Source organism: Trachurus japonicus, chromosome 4 (assembly GCF_045865225.1).
Source record: "Trachurus japonicus isolate A0001 chromosome 4, Traja_1.0".
In the NCBI taxonomy this organism is placed as follows: domain Eukaryota; kingdom Metazoa; phylum Chordata; class Actinopteri; order Carangiformes; family Carangidae; genus Trachurus; species Trachurus japonicus.
The window spans coordinates 7,760,647-7,778,888 of NC_140910.1; the positions used below are offsets into that span (position 1 = coordinate 7,760,647).

The 18,242-nt window shown below is 41.1% G+C and overlaps 1 protein-coding gene across 1 annotated transcript; it reads left to right on the forward strand.

Annotated features, from left to right (window-relative positions):
* The first annotated feature begins 148 nt into the window (after positions 1-148).
* On the forward strand, positions 149-6,656 carry LOC146988390 (stonustoxin subunit alpha-like). The gene is made up of 3 exons (XM_085775318.1): positions 149-224; positions 1,696-3,189; positions 6,091-6,656. Exons 1-3 carry the CDS (start codon positions 149-151, stop codon positions 6,654-6,656), a joined length of 2,136 nt encoding a protein of 711 aa, XP_085631444.1.
* Positions 6,657-18,242: the final 11,586 nt, after the last annotated feature.

Genomic DNA, 18,242 nt, shown 5'->3' on the forward strand with positions numbered 1-18,242 from the left:
TATGGCAGTGCATCTTGTCTTTGCAGACTAAAAAGGCACAACTGATAAACTGGCTGTTTATCAAAGCCTGAGAATAAATTAACTGATCAAATATTTAATGTTGTTTATATGATGTTTTTCTAACCAGGTGAACATGTCTTCAGATACGATGGAAGTGTCTGCCCTGGGTCGACCTTTCACCTTAGGAATGCTTTATGATGCTTTTCATCATAAACTAATCCCAGGTAAGTATTTGTGTCAGTTCTGTGAAAGTAACACAACACCATTAACTTTATTAACTCATTGACTGAGAATGATTCATTTGAAATCTATTTCATACAGGCACAGTGATCATACAGTATAAGGCATTAGATGGTCAGTTGCTTGGTTTACAAACCTTATGACGTCACCAATGTCAAGTTTGAATGAGTTGCTGCATTTTACTTTGTTAAGAAAGTATATCAATATGACTTTGTTGGAACTATTTCTTTGATTATGAATTTATTGGTTTACAACCGATGTCAAGAGTGTTATAAATGAGGTGAGAACACAGCCTTTCACATTATATAATAAAAGTGACACATTTTGGGAGATTAAAAAATTCATTCGCATAAAGTTATATCTAAACCACCTTTATGTCTGTATGGTAAATTTGAAGCCAGCAGGAGCACAGGGAGCAGCATCAGACAGTTAGCATGGCCTTGCCTAAAGGTAAGAAAATCAGCCTGACAGTAATTGGCAGTCACTTCATATCTAGTGTAGGAATATGAAAGTGGTGTCCGTCCTGTCAGTTAATTTTTTGCAAGAAAGTGAATAAGCAAATTCTCCACATTGGGTTTGCAATATTGCATAATCTGGAATCGATCCAATACCAAGGGCCAGTATCCCAACACTAATGCTAATACTTTTTTCTTTGTGTAGTGAAAGAGTAGTGTGTCATGATTCTTGAGGTGAATGATATAGGCCTGACCTCTGTAATTAGGACATGGACCCCTCCAAAAGGGATTGACATACTCATATTATCATTATGTTATTGTAAATGTACAGTAATATAGTATTCCCCTTGCCAGTAACAATCTAATGTCAGAAATGCAGTTACGATACTGCATAATTATAGTCATGTACTTTTCTATGAAATTAACACTAAAGTAACATTTTGCAAATAGTTAAAGTAAATTTCACAGAGTTATGAATAGTTTTTTTTAGTGCAGATGACTGGGTCACCTATCTATTGCAGCCAGAGTCAGAGCAAGTTGCCTGAACCAATATGGCCGCCTGTGAGTTACGTCTGCACGTATAGTCAGATCCAGCCCTTTGGCTAACGACACAGAAACTGAAACTGACACTAGTTTGTCTGCCTGAAGGATTGTTCAATTGTATTAGGCTGTTGCTTCACTGTCGATAACAACAGAAAGAACAAAAACAAAAACATGCTACTGTGTGCAGTCTGAGGCCAGGTCTTTTAAGTCTCTCTTGCTTTTACATAAGCACATTGAAGGGGTGACAAGCTGTTTTCCCATTTCATCTATTCCTCCCATGGGAATGTGCCTGTAGGATACACCTCTGATTAAGTGAAATAAATTACTGGATGTTGTGTCCATAGTAGAAGCTTGAGTGGAGTGGAATGAACTCCCTTGTTTTGCTGCCATCTGTGAGCTCTTTATTTGCCTACCATTTTAACAAAATTAGTAAAATAACTTTTTCCCCTATCCGCAGGTGTTACATTTTGGGATGAAAGCACTCTTACAAAGCACACAGTCGAGAACCCTAAACACAGCAGTGGATTTAAAATTCTGACCTCAGATACGATTGAGGACAAGTCCAAAGTGTTGGATGTTAGTGCGTCTCTGAAGCTCAGTTTCCTGAGCGGAGCGGTCGAGGTCGAGGGGTCAGCAAAGTTTTTGAGTGATAAGAAGAAATTCCACCGTCAGAGCAGAGTGACACTGCAGTACAAGGCTACCACTGCTTTCAAACAGCTCTCAATGGCTAATCTTGGAAACATCGATATACAACAAACGGAAGTCGTTGAGATGGGCTTGGCGACACATGTGGTCACAGGCATCCTTTATGGGGCCAACGCTTTCTTTGTGTTTGACAGTGAAAAAGTAGAGGACAACAGCTCTCTGGACATCCAGGGTGACATGAAAGCTGTGATCGAGAAGATTCCTGACTTCGATATCGGCGGTGATGGGAAAATCGATATCAAGTTGAACAACAAAGAAAAATCCCTTGCAGATAAATTTTCCTGCAAGTTCTTCGGAGACTTCCTTCTAGAAAGCAACCCTGCAACATTCGAGAAGGTAGTGGAGACTTGCATGAAACTTCCCACGCTACTGGGAGAGAAGAAGGAAAACGTAGTTCCACTGAAGGTCTGGCTGTTGCCGTTGAGGTATCTGAACTTCAAATCTCCTCAGCTGAGGTTCGAGATCAGTGTTGGCCTGGTAAGAAAGGTCCAGAACACTCTGGAAGACTTACACCAACTGGAAAAAAGATGCAATGACCTACTGGAATATGAAGCCGTGAAACATTTTCCGAAGATTTATGAGAAGTTGAGCAGTTTCCAGAATCTCTGTTCCTTTTACGCAACCACACTCCAGGAAACGGCTGCAAAGAAGCTGCCCCTCATCAGGAAGGGAGAAGATGACGAGAGCGAGCTAGAAAAAGTCTTTAAAAACAGAGACAAGTCGCCGTTCAATCAAGACAGATTGAGTAAGTGGTTAGACGACAAAGAGAGAGAAATCAACGTCATTGGCTCGTGTGTAGATATGATGAAGGGAATAGGCACTAAGATTGTCCCGGGTCAGTCAGAGGTGGACAGAGAAGCTCTCGCTCCAGGTGTGGATCACGCTCTGTGCTTCGTCTTCACCTCACTGGAAACTGCTGAGCCCTTCCTTCAGGAGTTGGCTGACTACGTGGATTCACTGAAGTTACAGGGCAATGTGGGAGTCACAACACCTGCACAAGACAGCTGGTGTTTCTCAGACGAAGTGATAGCCAACATGCGGGAAAAAGCCAAAGATTTCCGTGACCTTGCCGAAGCCTTAAAGAACGGTGGAAAACTCAGGTTCCTCACAGCAGCTATAGCAAATAAGAAATATATAGGTGCAACCATCTACCACTACCAAAATGGCATTCTGATCAGTGAAGACTTTTCAAGGCCCGTCCTTCCTCCGGTGGATGTGATCAAAGACAGGAATGCTCTAATTTGGTGTGAGTCATTTTTCCTACATTTTTCCCACTTCTATTTGAGGAATGACAATGATTTCTCCACTGCAGAAACTGTGCCTTTAAAACAAGTTTTCATTTGACTTGAGTTTACAGTCTGTAAATTTGTAGAACTATGCAGAGTACAGAGAGAAGTGATTTAAAAGTCACCATCATAATACTACTAATAAAAAGATATGTAGGATAAAGGTTAGGAAATAAGTTAACGTCCAATATGGAATTCAAATAAATGGAAGAGTTCTCCATTACAGAGCAATAACACAACATTTAATCCATTCTGGCCCGATAAAAGTAATCAAACATGTTATATACCACACTCAGGCTTACTATGCTATGTTCAGGGACACAATTGCCAAACTAAAGCCTTTATTATCTATTCTAGATGTTGTCCTTGCCAGATCCATGAAGTCTGTCCCACAGTTTTATCTTGTACTAGAAATAGCTGTGTTCCCTCCAGTCCAAAGGGCCTCTCAAAAAACAAGCATCTTTTGAATGTAATGATTTCAGATCCATTAGCATACATGTTTGTTTGTTTTTTATCAAAACATGCCCCCCCATTTTTTTTTTTTACAATAGTGTTTATCTAATTCCACTCATATCATTATACAGCAACAGCGGTCATAATAGTTAGCACTGATCCTTCACTTTGATTTTACTGTTTCTTGATCACAGTTCAACCTTTGACACTAGTGATCATCACCATCGACGACCACCTTGAAAATGAGGTTTGGATGAGTGATACTAGACTCTAAACCCCCTACTGTTCCCTCAGACTCCATCTCTGGCCTCCTACTTTTCTACAAAGATACACAAGAACATATCAATCATAAACCCCAAGTTGTCCACTTGTTTTGCAGATGACATGAACATAGTCTGATAAGTGAAGTGGCCAAACACGGGTCTGTCAGTCACTCTGCTCTGCTCTGAGCCGAGGAGAAAACTTTTCTCGTATCCTACAAGTTTTATCCAATGAGGAGAGAGAACGGCATGAAGGGCTGTGTGTGCAGCCAAGGGATGCGCCTGAATGTGGTGACGTAGGGACGAGGACCAATAGATCCATGACGAGGGCGGGGGCTGCTAACTCCATCGGCTGACAAGACGTTATGGTGCGTTCAAGGCAACCCGTAACTCGTGTTTTTCCGACCTGTGAAGTTGTACCAGTTCGATCTGGTACGAGTTCACGGGTCGGAAGTTACGAGTGGCCGTTATAGTGACTTTCACAGGTAAAACAGGTCGGAAAAACACGAGTGGGTTGCCTGGAACGCTACAAAGTCGTAAGTCGTGACTTGAAGCTGTAATTTACGGTTTCAAAAGCCTGCCTCGAACGCAGCATTAGCCAAAACGTCCGGATCGCTTACTTCTGCTTTAAGAAGGTCATACACACTTTTGTGTTGACTTTGTTTTAGAGTAATGTTTCAGGGCTGTGTTGTATAAATGATCACATGCCTTCAGCTTGTCTAAAAGGCTGATGCTTGGCTTTTAACAAATACTACAAGGTGAGATCATATCAGCCCTGTGGAAGTCTCTCCTCACTGGTCACCAATCTGTTTTAGAAATGGTTGCTATTAAGATTTTACAGAATGCCTTTAAAGCACTTCATGGTTTATCTCGCAGCTGCATTGCTGAGTTATTGCTCCCTTACAAGCCACAGTGCAGCCTCAGATCCTCAGACAGGATGTTTGTGGTTGTTCAAAGTCAAGACTGAGGTAGACCGGGCTTTTGCAGTCAGGTCCTCTCAGTGATGGAGCTTCAGGCTTCACGATCAGAGACTTAAAGGATCAGTGACATCTGTTCGATCGCTTCTCAAAACAGAGTTCTATAAAGAAAGACACTAATTTCATCAACAAATGTATAGTTCTTAATTCTACAAACCATTTAAAGCACCTTTTACCTTTGTTTTGAAATGTGCCATTTTAGACACATTTTAGTATCAGTGAATTGATAACTAAATGTCATGTGTTCTGTGTATTCAGTAAATACTGGTTTATTTAAAAACGACTTACTGTGATATGAAGTCAACCATCTCCAAACACAGGCTTGTTGCACCCTTGTTTACCTTCTACATACACTGTAGGTCCCACTGAGTATTTCCATCATGTTTTGTGCTTTGTGGTAATATTGACACTCTAACATGCAGGCTGTAATCCAAAGTGTTCACAGAAATACTGCTTACTCACTTCCAATGTCTCCATGATTTGTGAAATCAGCCAATTGCTATGATTTAAAGGGATAGTTCAACATTTGGGCAAATTGGCCCATTGCCATAATCGCTATAGTCATAGCAGTAGGTTCGGTACCTTTATTTGTCGGTGTAAGCTATTTTTAGAATGGCGGAGCGAAGCAGCAGGCTGCTCAGAGCTACGCTATGGAGGCTAAGGGAATTTCTTGGTTTCCCCCATCAAACTCATCAAATACAAAATCCCAAAACTCCAAACGGAGCCGTTTTCAAGTTAAATACGGGGTAAATACAGAGTCTGCTTGCTGAAAAACTGTCCCTGAACGCAACGTGCATCAGCGGTTTTGCACGAATTTACCTCTAAAATGGCTCCGTCTCGTAACGTTCTGTTATTATCTCATAGCGTGGTGAATGTGCAGCTCACAACTTGTCCACGACAGCGTTTTGGAGTTGTTGGATTGTGTATTTGATGAGTTTGATGAGGGAAACCAAGAAATTCCCTTAGCCTCCATAGCGTAGCTCTGAGCAGCCTGCTGCTTCGCTCCGCCGTTCTAAAAATAGCTTACACTGACAATTAAAGGTAACGAACCTACTGCTATGACTATAACGATTATGGCAATGGGCCAATTTGCCAAAATGTTGAACTATCCCTTTAAGTATGAACAGTAGTTCTGATGAGTGCTAACACATCGTTGTGATTTCTCCATCAGATGCCTGCGTTCTCAGCCTGGATCCAGACACAGCAAACAGCAAACTGACTCTCTCTGAGGGGAACACAAAGGCGACACATGGAGTGCAGCAGTCGTGTCCTGATCTACCAGAGAGATTTGATGTTTTTTCTCAGGTTCTGTGCAGAGAGGGGCTGACAGGGCGCTGTTACTGGGAAGTCGAGTGGAGCACCGGTCACAGTGAGGATGTTGGTCTAGGTGTCAGCTACAAGGGAATATCTAGGAAGGGGAAAAGTGAGTTGTGTAGAATCGGGTGGAACGCCATGTCCTGGTGTTTCGGCCACAGGTGGTCTCCACCTGCAGCTACACTCTACGTAGAGCACAGTAATGACAGAGAGTTTTACCCTTGTCCAGCGACTGGGTGCACCAGGCTTGGAGTGTTTCTGGACTGGGCTGGTGGCACCCTGTCCTACTACAAAGTCTCATCCAACACACTGAGTCACCTCCACACCTTCTACACTAAGTTCATGGAGCCCGTTCACCCAGCTTTCATCATTTGGCGTGAAGGCAACTATGTGCAACTGAAAATGGTCATGGCTGTAAAATGATGCGCCCCATGGACCCGGTGGGATGTAGGAGTGTTGCTTGGTATCACATGATTCAAGTTCAGTTCACCACCATTGAAGTGATAGTTTGAGTTATTTGACATTGGGTTGTGTGATGTACTTGTGTTACCTGCAGTAGGTTCAGATCAGCCAGTAGCCTACGTTTACATGACAGTTAAAAAAACAAAACAAATTATTGCCTTAATCCAACTATAACTGGACAACTGAAGTGCATGTAAACGCGTTAGTCCCCAAATCCAACTAAAACACCCAGATAATGCAATTGGAAATCGATTTATAAGCCTTAATCGGACTGAAACTGGACAATGCATGTGCATGACCAGCACAAAAGCTGAGGAACAAGCTGCTGAGGACAGAGCCTCTTTTAATGCCCAGTGAAAAATTTAATAAAATCACTTCATTTTGAATGTTTTTGCCACTTACCTGCTGTCAAACAGATTGGAACCACAGTTTGAGAACCACTGAACAAATATATCACTCAACACACAGCTTCTGTGCTGGTGCTCCTGCTGCTGAAGGCAACACACTTCTGCTTCACACAACCCCACACAAAATAACACAAGCACAATCACTTTAAGATACATTTATATTCAGTATTTTATGTCAGATCTTACTTTTCGATTTCCCAACATTCTACTACTATATAACCACATTCACATTAATTAATATAGTAATATTCATGGCCTTTGGCCTGATGAGTTTACTGCTGTTTTGATTTATCATTAACATATATGCCACCTACATGCATGCTATGGATATATTAACAAATCAATGTTTCTCAAAAATATCAACATTCAAAAACTTTCCTTAAAGGAATAGTTCACCAAAAAATGAAAGGTAAATAAAGGACCTGTATTTTAAAATGTTGGGATTGTTTCATTGTCTGTTAAAGGATGATCTGTTAAGGCATGTTGTAACCTGTGTCTGTATTAGGTAGGATGACTCATTAAGATTATACAGAACAATCTGAAAAAGTTGATATCACTTACCGTTCCATAAAGACAAATTAATGTTTTTTTTTCTCAATATGCAGAGTCACATGTCAAGTCGGCGTGATCTGCAGTGAACTTGTCGCAAACAATACACATAGATGTCTTTCATATTTATTTAATTCTTGCATTATTCCCCTGTAATGTGTCTATAAATGTTCAGAGAGGAGCAAACTTTGTCTGTCTTTCAGCATATATTCAGTAAACTGTAATACACTACAGGCCCCAGTATAACATTAATTGCCCCATTGATGAAATATGTATCTGTACTTACACTAAAACTCTAAACATCTGGACCAACATCTGGGAGGAGAATAAACGCTGCTTAGTCAACCCATTTACAGATGTTTCCTGTAGGCTTCTGAATATTGTCCTGTCAACTTCATCATAAAAAAATGATTAATGTATAGCGTAAGCATTACATTTATAGCATATTTATTTATATAGCACTAGGTATGGTGTTGCAGTGGTTAGCACTGGGGCCTGAGGCCTTTCTGGGTGGAGTTTGAATGTTCTCGCGGGTTCCTCCCACAGTCCAAAAATATGCACACTAGGTTGATTGGCTACTCCGAATTGCCTGTTGTGTATGAATGTGAGTGTGTGTGAGTTGTTAGTCTAAATATGTGATCCTGTGATAGACTGACAACCTGTCCAGGGTGTATCCCACCCTAACCCTGTATCAGCTGGGATTAGCTCCAGCCCCCATGCGACCCTGAATGGATGAGCACTATGAATGTACAGCAATACAGAAGTCACATGTAGAATTTAAATATCCTAAAATTAGCATGATTGATTCATTGTGGTCTGGCTGTATGTACTGTAAGACGTGTTAATTTGTTATCAGCTCATACTGTACACAACCACACATAACTGAAGTCGGTGCAGACCGTAGGTGTGTGTCTGGCTGCATGATTTATTCAACTCATCACATTCACTTTACCTCCTGCCAGAATCAAATGCACCATCACAAACACAAACGTCTTGGCAAAGCAGAGTCAAAGACCAGGACATTACTGCTGATTGTAAAAATGACTTTACGTGAGAGAGAGACAAAGGCAATAGACAGAGTGCAGAGAAAAGCTGAGACGTTGTGTTCTCCGGAGACTGCTGACAAGTCCAAGAGGGTTGCACTGTGAGATATCTAATCAATTGTAAAAGGAAAAGGGGGGAATACATCACAGTGGTTGTCTGTTTGGGATTTAATGGCTCTTATAGAAACATTATCTCACATGTACCTCTTTGAAACTTCACAAGAACACCACACTACTTTCTTCTTATGTATTATAAACCAATTTAGATTCTACAATGAATGATCATCACTCATGTTTCCCCATCACTGACTTGTGCGAAATTCATTTAAAATATCTGCTATCATAGTCCACTCTAGGTTGGCCACTGACCTTGAACTAATGGTGAGTTTTCTGGAGCGCACCAACTGCTTACCAAGCTTTTTCCAACTCCATGCTTATAACTGACGGGAACCATGGATATTTTTTTGTGCCCACAAACACACACACACACACACACGACAAAAAACACTTTTGCTGCATTGCACAGTTGCTTTTTAATTCCACATGATTTCTCTTCAGCTTCAATTTTTCAGTATAATGAGCATGTTTTTCACTGTGGGCTGATAAAACAACTGCCGCAGCACGCGACAGTCCCAATCTTAGGAACAACAAACAAACAGCATCACACTGTGAAAGAACCAAGAACCACAACTCAAGGAACATAAAAGGGAAAATTATCAGACACACATAGAGTCAAACTAAACAACTGGTCCTTGAACACTACAGACAAATATCCATCCATCCAACCATCATCAATACCACTTATCCATACAGGGTCGCGGGGGGTTGCTGGAGCCAATTCAGCTGACATACTGTAGGACGAGGGCAGTATACACTCTGGACAGGTCACCACTCAATCACAGGGCTGATATTTAGAGATAAACAACACAACACGCAACATAGCAACAACGGAAAATGCACAACAAGAAGTACGGGCAATTTAAGGTTGTCAGTCAACCTAAACTGGAGAACCTGGAGAGAACCCAAACTTCTCCCAAAAAAGGCCCCAAGCAAAAATCGAATGAAATTGAACAGGGAACCATCTTGATGCCCAGTGATAAAGATCTGACTCTACATCTGCATCGATGCAGTGATGTGTATGTGAAGGCCACAAAGCTACGATTCTACGTAAGTCCTCTGTAATTATTTCCAAAGGATAAGTCGTGAATGACCTCACCTCAAACAGACTCTCGACTGTTTTAATGCAGACAAAATTGCATTTTGGATTGAACTACCTGAGAAAATGGGACTGTTCTTTGTGTGTTTTTTCATTTGTGTTTCACCTGAGAGTTCCTTATTTTTTCCCATAGTTCTTGAACTTACCAAGTTGAAAACAAAACAACAACTAAAAAACACACCACACTTCCCATTTTATCAGGTAGCCTACTGTGTGAAGAGTGAGAGAGTCCCATAGCAACAGTAATAGTGGTTTTACTGTGTTCCCTACCCCTTCCACTGAGACTCATGGTGTCATTGCATCTCTGAGTGTGCGTGTGAGTCGGACTGGAATTGGGGCCATGTTCAGTAGTTGTTGAGGTGGTTTAGTTTGGCCCAGTATCATTCCACTTAACTTGTGTGTTTGCTGTACTTGTACTTCTTTTCAGATTGGGCTTTTATTTATTAATTATTGCTGAAGTGATTTAGATTCTTCTGCTCTGAACAGCATTCACTATTTATAGACACAGAGATGTTTTAAGTGCAGGTGATTGTGAGTACTTAGAACCCCCCAACTAATAATTAACAAGTGAACATATCCGCCCCACTCAGGATGGATTCTCAACTGTACGTACTGTGTTTAAACAATTTCAAGCTTCTTCTGAAACCAAAGCAGCTGCAGGCCTGGGCTGAGACTTCAAACCTTTACGAATCATGGTGAGGGATAAGCTGTTTGATCATGTTTTATCAGTGACATTGCTAAGGTGTGCCCTTTGACCCCATCAATTATCCGGCTCATTGATTGTTCAGATTCCAGCCATCTTCCATTTCCACCTGATGTCCACTGCAGGTCGGCTGCTAGGTCAGTCTCCTGCTTTCACTGACAACATACACATTTTTACTGTAATAAAGATCTGTTATTTGATTGTTTGTTTTTTTTTGTTTTTTTGAGAATTAGAGAAACATCAGCACTTCAAGAGGCCAAGAACCCTTTTTCAGTAATTAAAGTTAATTTCTAAGATAACGGTGTTTGCGAAAACAGCAATGGAAGAGAATCTCCTGCAGATCTGTCATCGTAACTTGATTGGTTTAATACATGAGCAGTGAGCAATTAACCAATAACAGCAATTATGTTGTATTCATAAAGCATTTTGGGTAATTTAGAGAAAAACAAAAAATGTTTTGCATTGTATCATTGTGCAAACTGATGACAGATTGATCAGAATAATGTCTCATGATTATAAAGTACTACTGTATCTGAGTGCAAATGTAGCAGAACCATCTGGACACAGTACGTATAACCCAGCTGGTGAGCAGCTGCGCTCCAACAGCCGGCTGAGGTGTGCTAATAGAAGTGATGAGTTCAGGGGGTTAGCTGTAACCACTGACACTGATGCTGGGAATCTTCTGCACATTTGTCTGAATTGTTTATTGTCATGTCACCTTGATGGTGGCCATGGTAATGAGAGGGCAGGAATGCATCATGGGTGTGTGTTTTTTTGTTTTTTTTTTAGCATATTGGACCTTGTTTGAATAGTTTTTCTCTTCACTACTACACATTACAGGACATGTTGTGTATCGTTCTCAGTATACAATCATGATATGAATTTTGATTATTTGAGCAAGTTAGAAAGTATCTAATATTAAAGCAAATATTCTGTAAAAACATCAAATGACCAAAAATAGAGTTTAAGTTGCTTCAAACAGTTTCATTCATGGAGCTGCTGTGAGCGGTGTGTGTTTGAAGCACAGCGCTCTGGGCTGCCACTGAGCGTTATCTATGTATGTCTGATGTCTGTCCTGTGTCTGTGTTGGACAGGAGACACAGACTCTGGATGAAGTCAACATTGTGAATGATCTGTTTCTGCTCTGATGGCAATTACCACAACTGTTGCACATTGACATATGTAAAAAAAAAAAAAAAAGAGTAAGGTCATAGGATTTGTGTTATTACATTATCCTTACTGTTTCCAACAATTCTCAAACCTTTAAATCTGTGATTTTGACCACAGTTATAGTTTGTTTACCTGTCCTTGATGTCACAGGCAACTGAGCTTCCAGCAGAGACCCCCTGTCCTCCGTCTGTTGCGGAGCATCAATGAATTGCTGATTTTAAAACTGAAAGGACTTTATTCATTCACCACTTTTCTTCCTACAGCTAAATTGTCCACTCCTCTGTGGACAATTCAGTTGCCAGTGAAAACCTCCTGCTTCATAAGTTATCAGAGCAACAATCAGAAAAAAGGAATCTCAACTCCCTGCGCTCCTCTCTCAGACAGCATCGGTGAAACACTGACTTTAAATGTGAAAGTTCTTTCATACGTTATAATCACTGGGTCCGTTTGATGTCCTGAACCACTGAAGAGGCTTGCATTGATGGTGGACAACAACTCTCAGGACGCAGTTGGGTTTCTGACACTGTGGCGTCACAAATCTCTAAGGAACAGTAGATAGTCTAATATATCTAATGATTTTTGGGACAGTTGGAGTGTGTGCACAACACTGTTTCAACAGGAAACAGCCATGCATAAAAGGAACCATCAAAGCCGCTCCCTTTGGATATAAATGTCCTTTCCCCATGATGGAGGAGTTTCAGCTTCCTCCTGAGATAAACAGAACGGTGGGTTTGAACTATTGGGAAGCATTTTCCACCATGTGCTTGGAGTTTCACACAGGGCAGATTTTCTGAAAACGCTCCCCAATGTATCACGGGACGTGCAGGATGAGGCTGCCTGTGATGATATCAGCATCATACATCTTCTTTGTGGAGAGCTCACACTCTGCTGGTGATGAAGAGCTTCCTTGATGAACCTCGAGATCCAATTTGTGTCGGCAACCTTGGCTCCTGGTTATTGGTCCACCTGCTCTGGGATTACTCACACTGCAGCTGCTGTTGTTGCTCCTGCCTCCAGTTTTAATATCACTCGTTTGGATTAATTATCTCTCCTGAACCTACAGATATTCAAACCGTCTCATCACATCTAGAAATGTATTATTGCCTCAGTCTAATTATCTTCCTCTAAGTTTCCCAAAGAAGCCCAATTTAGTCCCTGATTTGTTTCCTATATTGCTCTCATTGCACTTGCGCACACACACTGAGGATCATTGTCTGAAGACATGAAGAATCATAACTTCTTTTCATACCAAGAGTATAATTAACTTATTCCATAGTGTGATGTTCTTATTTGAAAACATCATCTCATTTGCTTCACCATCCTCCTTTAAGATTCCCTTAAGGGAGCACTCTCTTTTACTAGTCTTGTACCATCTGATCCCTGATTTACATGCCAATTACTGAACAAATCTGTAATGCCTGATGATTTTTTTTTTATGAGTGACACTCTCTCACCCACCCATCTGTCAGTTTCCCTGTAAAAACCCTAATTATACAGTCAAATCCTCAAAGCAGCATTTTTCGAGGAAGGTTTACTGTCCAGCATCCTCAGGGGGTTTCATCAGACAGGAAGCCTTTTGTTTCTCTGAAACTTGTCATGTCTGAATATACTGCACGCCTGCTTTGATGTGGCAACTTTATTGCAGTTTCATTGTCATCCTGCTGTAATTGGTTGACATTTTTCAAGGCTTGTTTTTATGCTTAAATCATAGTTTGCACCAAGAGGTTTGATGATGTGTTTGGCAGCATCTCTTTGGTAATGATGCACACTACATTTTGGAAATGAGAGAGTGGCCTCTTTTTGGACATTATCTCCTCTCCATCAGCTCATGATGTTTGTTTGTCGAGGCTGTGCAAGAGTCCTGGAAATAACCATTTAACTCTGTACTATAGACAAAATAGAGCAGCGGTTCCCAGTCGTCTGGCCCACATTAAATAAATAATGCCTTCTTATGCCAGGATCAGACTACATGAATTCAGGCCAATTTTCACACGATTTTGTCGTGGCCGACACATTTCCAATGTTAGCCCGGTTATGAACGTTGGGAACAACGAATGGATGTGTAGTGTTACATAACTGAAGACCATTTCGCATCTAGGACGCTCTACAATGCCCCGACGGAAGGTCTAAGCTTTTGTATTTATTATTAACATATCAAAAATAAAACAGGAACTAAACAGGTGACGTGAGACACAAACCAAGACACCAACAACTGATCAGTCCCCAAACAAAGCCAGGCATGGGGGAAGAGGTCGTATAAGAGAGTAAAACCAAAAACTATAGGATAGAGAAGAGGGAGTGGGGTGGGTGAGGCCAGGGGCAAGTGGAAGACGGGGAAGGCAAACAGGACAGGAGACGATAGTGGATTTACAATGAACCAGTGGAGAGTGGAGGGAGAGAGTCTTTAAACTGCAGGTGGTGGGAGTGGCAAGTAGCGATGATCAGCTGCAGGTGTGTCAGGACTCGGAGGAGCTGGTGGGGGATGAACAGTGAACAGCTGTACCCAGCAATACAATAAGCATAACACATTATAGAGAATTTTATAATGGCTTATAAGGTCAAGTATTATAATAGAGTTATAATGCTTTATAATGTGTTATTATGCTTATAAGCCAATTATATATACTATATTATACAATTATAACATATCATAATATCTGACCTTATAAGTCATGATAAAATGCTTTATAGTGTGTTATGATTATTGTTATTATGGCATTATGATCATTTACAGTGCTATTGTAGCAGTTGTGAAATGGTTGCTTATAGGCTGAAGGATGACAACACCATGGATCGGAGTTTGTTCATTTATTCTGCAAAGGCAGCACAGGGGCAGAGTCAGGAAACATACAGTTGCAGGTAGGAACAGTCTGCCTCCACAACAAGAGCAGCCATAGTTTTGCCAGGAGTTTGATCCGACGTCACCCACGTACCCCTTTGTGTGTTACCCCAATATCGCTCCCCCTTGCTACATAATACATAACAGGTGAACCCGGAACTTAGAAATAGAACTGATATAAAACAATGCAGGAAATTCAAACTTTTTCTTAGATAGCATTAGCATTGACCAGGTTTTGAGAATGTTCACCATAATTAATTAGGAAAATAAATAATGACAATAATGGATGATCAGATAAATAAAACAAAGTAAACATTGACCCAGCTACACTATAACTGCATTATAACTCATTATAAGTATGGTTATAATGCGTTATAGAGATAGGCGTCAAATAAAGCGTTACCTGTTATTTTAATTATTGTCTGTCTATTGCTGCTGTGATGTCATAATGTCCCCCATATATCATATGATGATAATAATAATTATTTTTTGACCCATTGTGAGCAGTGCTGTGTGTGGGCTACAGCACTGCTCACAAAGCAGCGTTTCTGTATAGCCCTCAATCAGGCTAGACAAAGAGTTAAAACAAAACAAAAGATGCAACAGTGAAGTGACTAAGTAGTTGTTTTTTATATCATAATTGCCTTTCTTCCTCTTGCAGGCTGTCAGGAGGAGAAATCCGACTACTCTGATGTTATTGTTCTGTTACTTCTCTTTTCTGTGTTGGAGTTCTTACATTACTTGAATCGTGTCTCTTTGTTATACTGTATACACACACACACACACGAAAGTAGGTATAGCTATTTTTGAATATCAGTATAGTTTTTCACATTGGATCAAATATTTGCAGTCTGAAAGGTCCAACCTGAATAAATAAAGACTGTAGTCAACAAAGCCTTTCTGCGGAATGGCCAGGCGCTACACCTTTGATTCATTCAAACACTGCCTTGTGGGCATTTTCGATTGAATGCCGATGTCTCTGCGATATATTGCCGAGCGGCCAAGCAAATGCTCTCCATGCTACATTTTGCCGATGCAACTTTATATATGGAGTAGACACAGGCGAGACGTATGTGTGCTGTCTGTAGCAAGCCGTTTGATTAATTTCATCTGTCACCAGAACAAAGACATTTAATCAGAGCACAGAGGACTGGAGGTTGGAGGATTCAGATTTCGTGCTAATGGCAGAGAAAGAGAAGGGTCCTAGAATGTGGCGCTCGTGTGGCGCTGTTCATTTATCTGGAGTGCAGCGCTATAAATCAGCTGTAATTTGCAGATTGAATTATTGCAGCTCCTACATATCACGCCGCTAAATTCTCTGATCCATTCATCCCGCACCACACCAAACACAACATTAACACGAGAGCGAACAAACAGGCGCAGTGACAGAAATGAGATTGGGGTTGTGATGTCACTTCATTTCTGCTCAGTTGATTGAGGAGAACAGAGGAATCATTGATACATATGTCATATTGGTCATAAGACTTAAGGCATGCATTTATCAATACAGACTTGTTTACAGCTACATCTGGCACTTGTTTACAGCTTCATCCGGAGGAATGGATATATGGAGGATTACAAAACTCCATCGCAATCTGCTCTTATTGATCAAATGAGATCAATAGTAAAACACCTCTCATATACTCAGTTAAACAGGGACTGTCCTGGACTTGACTGAACTGCACTTCATGCATTTACAGTTATAGACTTTACAATGAATTAAAATATTGGTGAGGATTCTAGGAAAATATACTGTATAGTGTATGTAAAACAAATGTTATCACACACACTGGCTTATAATGAGAAGCACATTTCATGAGATGAACATCATCTCTCTATACAGTATTCACCATTATGATCCACAAGTTCCAGCTTAGAGGCAAACCCTATGAGGAAATAAGAAACACCTGAAACAGCACTGTAGTGCTAAAGGAGTTCACAATGGAGTTCACAAATCACATGCACCACTTCCACAAGTCAAAAACCTCACTCCTGCAGATGAAAGGTAAAAAAAAAACAAAAAAAAAACAAGATACCTGTACTAACTAAAGTTAAAGCAGAAGTAAGTGATATATTTGTGTTAATATAAGTCTTAAATAGTTATATCTTCCGACAGCAATCACTTACATAGAGTGTTTGGTCTGAAACACGGGTCTGTCAGTCCCTCTGCTCTGCTCTGAGCCGAAGAGAAAACATTTATCGTATCCTACAGTTTTTATCCAATGAGGAGAGAGAACGGCATGAAGGGCTGTGTGTGCAGCCAAGGAACGCCGTGAATGTGGCGACGTAGGGACGAGGACTGTTATGGTGCGTTCAATGAAACTCGTATTTTTCCGACCGTGAAGTGGTACCAGTTCGATCTGGTACGAGTTCACCGGTCGGAAGTTACGAGTGGCCGTTATAGTGACTTTCACCGGTAAAACAGGTCGGAAAAACATGAGTGGGTTGCCTGAAACGCTACAAAGTCGTAAGTTGTGACTTGAAGCTGTAATTTACGATTTCAAAAGCCTGCCTGGAAGCAGCATTAGCGAAAACGACCGGACCACTTACTTCTGCTTTAAAGTTATCCCTGTACTAACGTTTCATGCACTCCCCACTAGCCTGGATGTTAACAATCCGTCAACCCCAAAATACAAAGTAAAGAAATAATTTCAGAGGAAATAGTTGGTCAGAATTCCCAGTAAACAAGCACATGTAATCACTACCGATCACTTCTCAGCACACATCAGGCCTGTTTCTTACATTCAGAGTTGCATCAGGATGATGACTCAGCAGAAGACCTTCCCAGAGGACCTTCCCTCTTGGTGAATCCAGGGCTTCTGATGCTCCAATGTCCCGAAAAGCTGCTGTTTGTGACGCAATTATTTTTTTTATCCCCAGCCTCCCTATTAGTGTTCACAAGTGGCTGTGTGTGTGGTTTTACATCCTGTGTTTCTACAGCTATCATTTGACTTAATCCTTTCACTCCATTATTTGCATCCTACACTCATGCGAAGCACTGAATGAACTCAGGAAGTGTCTCCTTGTGTTCCTGAATGGAGTGAACCACCATTAAAAAAAATCAGAAGCACCCCAGCCTGCACACTTCCAGCATAGTTCACCCACCATTATTTTTGCAGGACTTAAAGCAGAAGTAAGCAGAATGTTTGTGTTACAGTAATATAAGTCTTAAATAGTTATAGCCTATCTTCCGACAGCAATCACTTACATAGAGTGTTTGGTCCGAAACACGGGTCTGTCAGTCACTCTGCTCTGCTCTGAGCCGAGGAGAAAACTTTCCTTGTATCCTACAACCTTTATCCAATGAGGAGAGAGAACGGCATAAAGGGGCGGTCCTCTCTGTGTGAGCAGCCAAGGGATGCACGTGAATGTGGTGACGTAGGGACGAGGGCGGGGACTGCTAACTCCATCTGCTGACAGGAAGTTAGCCAAAACGACCGGATCGCTTACTTCTGCTTGAAGAATGTCTCGTCAGTGTGTAATGACATGGATGCAATACCACATCCACACCTAATAAACAAGGACTGAATGCTTCGGTGCAAGTGTGTGTGTGTATGTGTGTGTGTTCACCTTCACCATCTACTGAGATGGTCTGTCTGTGTGAGACCCCTCCCCTCTGA

Excerpts from the sequence above, each read along its gene's own strand:
- LOC146988390 (XM_085775318.1), top strand. The coding sequence starts at position 149 with ATGGAAGTGTCTGCCCTGGGTCGACCTTTCACCTTAGGAATGCTTTAT. Across the intron at positions 225-1,695 it reads TCATCATAAACTAATCCCAG|GTGTTACATTTTGGGATGAA; the intron begins GTAAGTATTTGT and ends CCCTATCCGCAG. Across the intron at positions 3,190-6,090 it reads CAGGAATGCTCTAATTTGGT|ATGCCTGCGTTCTCAGCCTG; the intron begins GTGAGTCATTTT and ends TTTCTCCATCAG.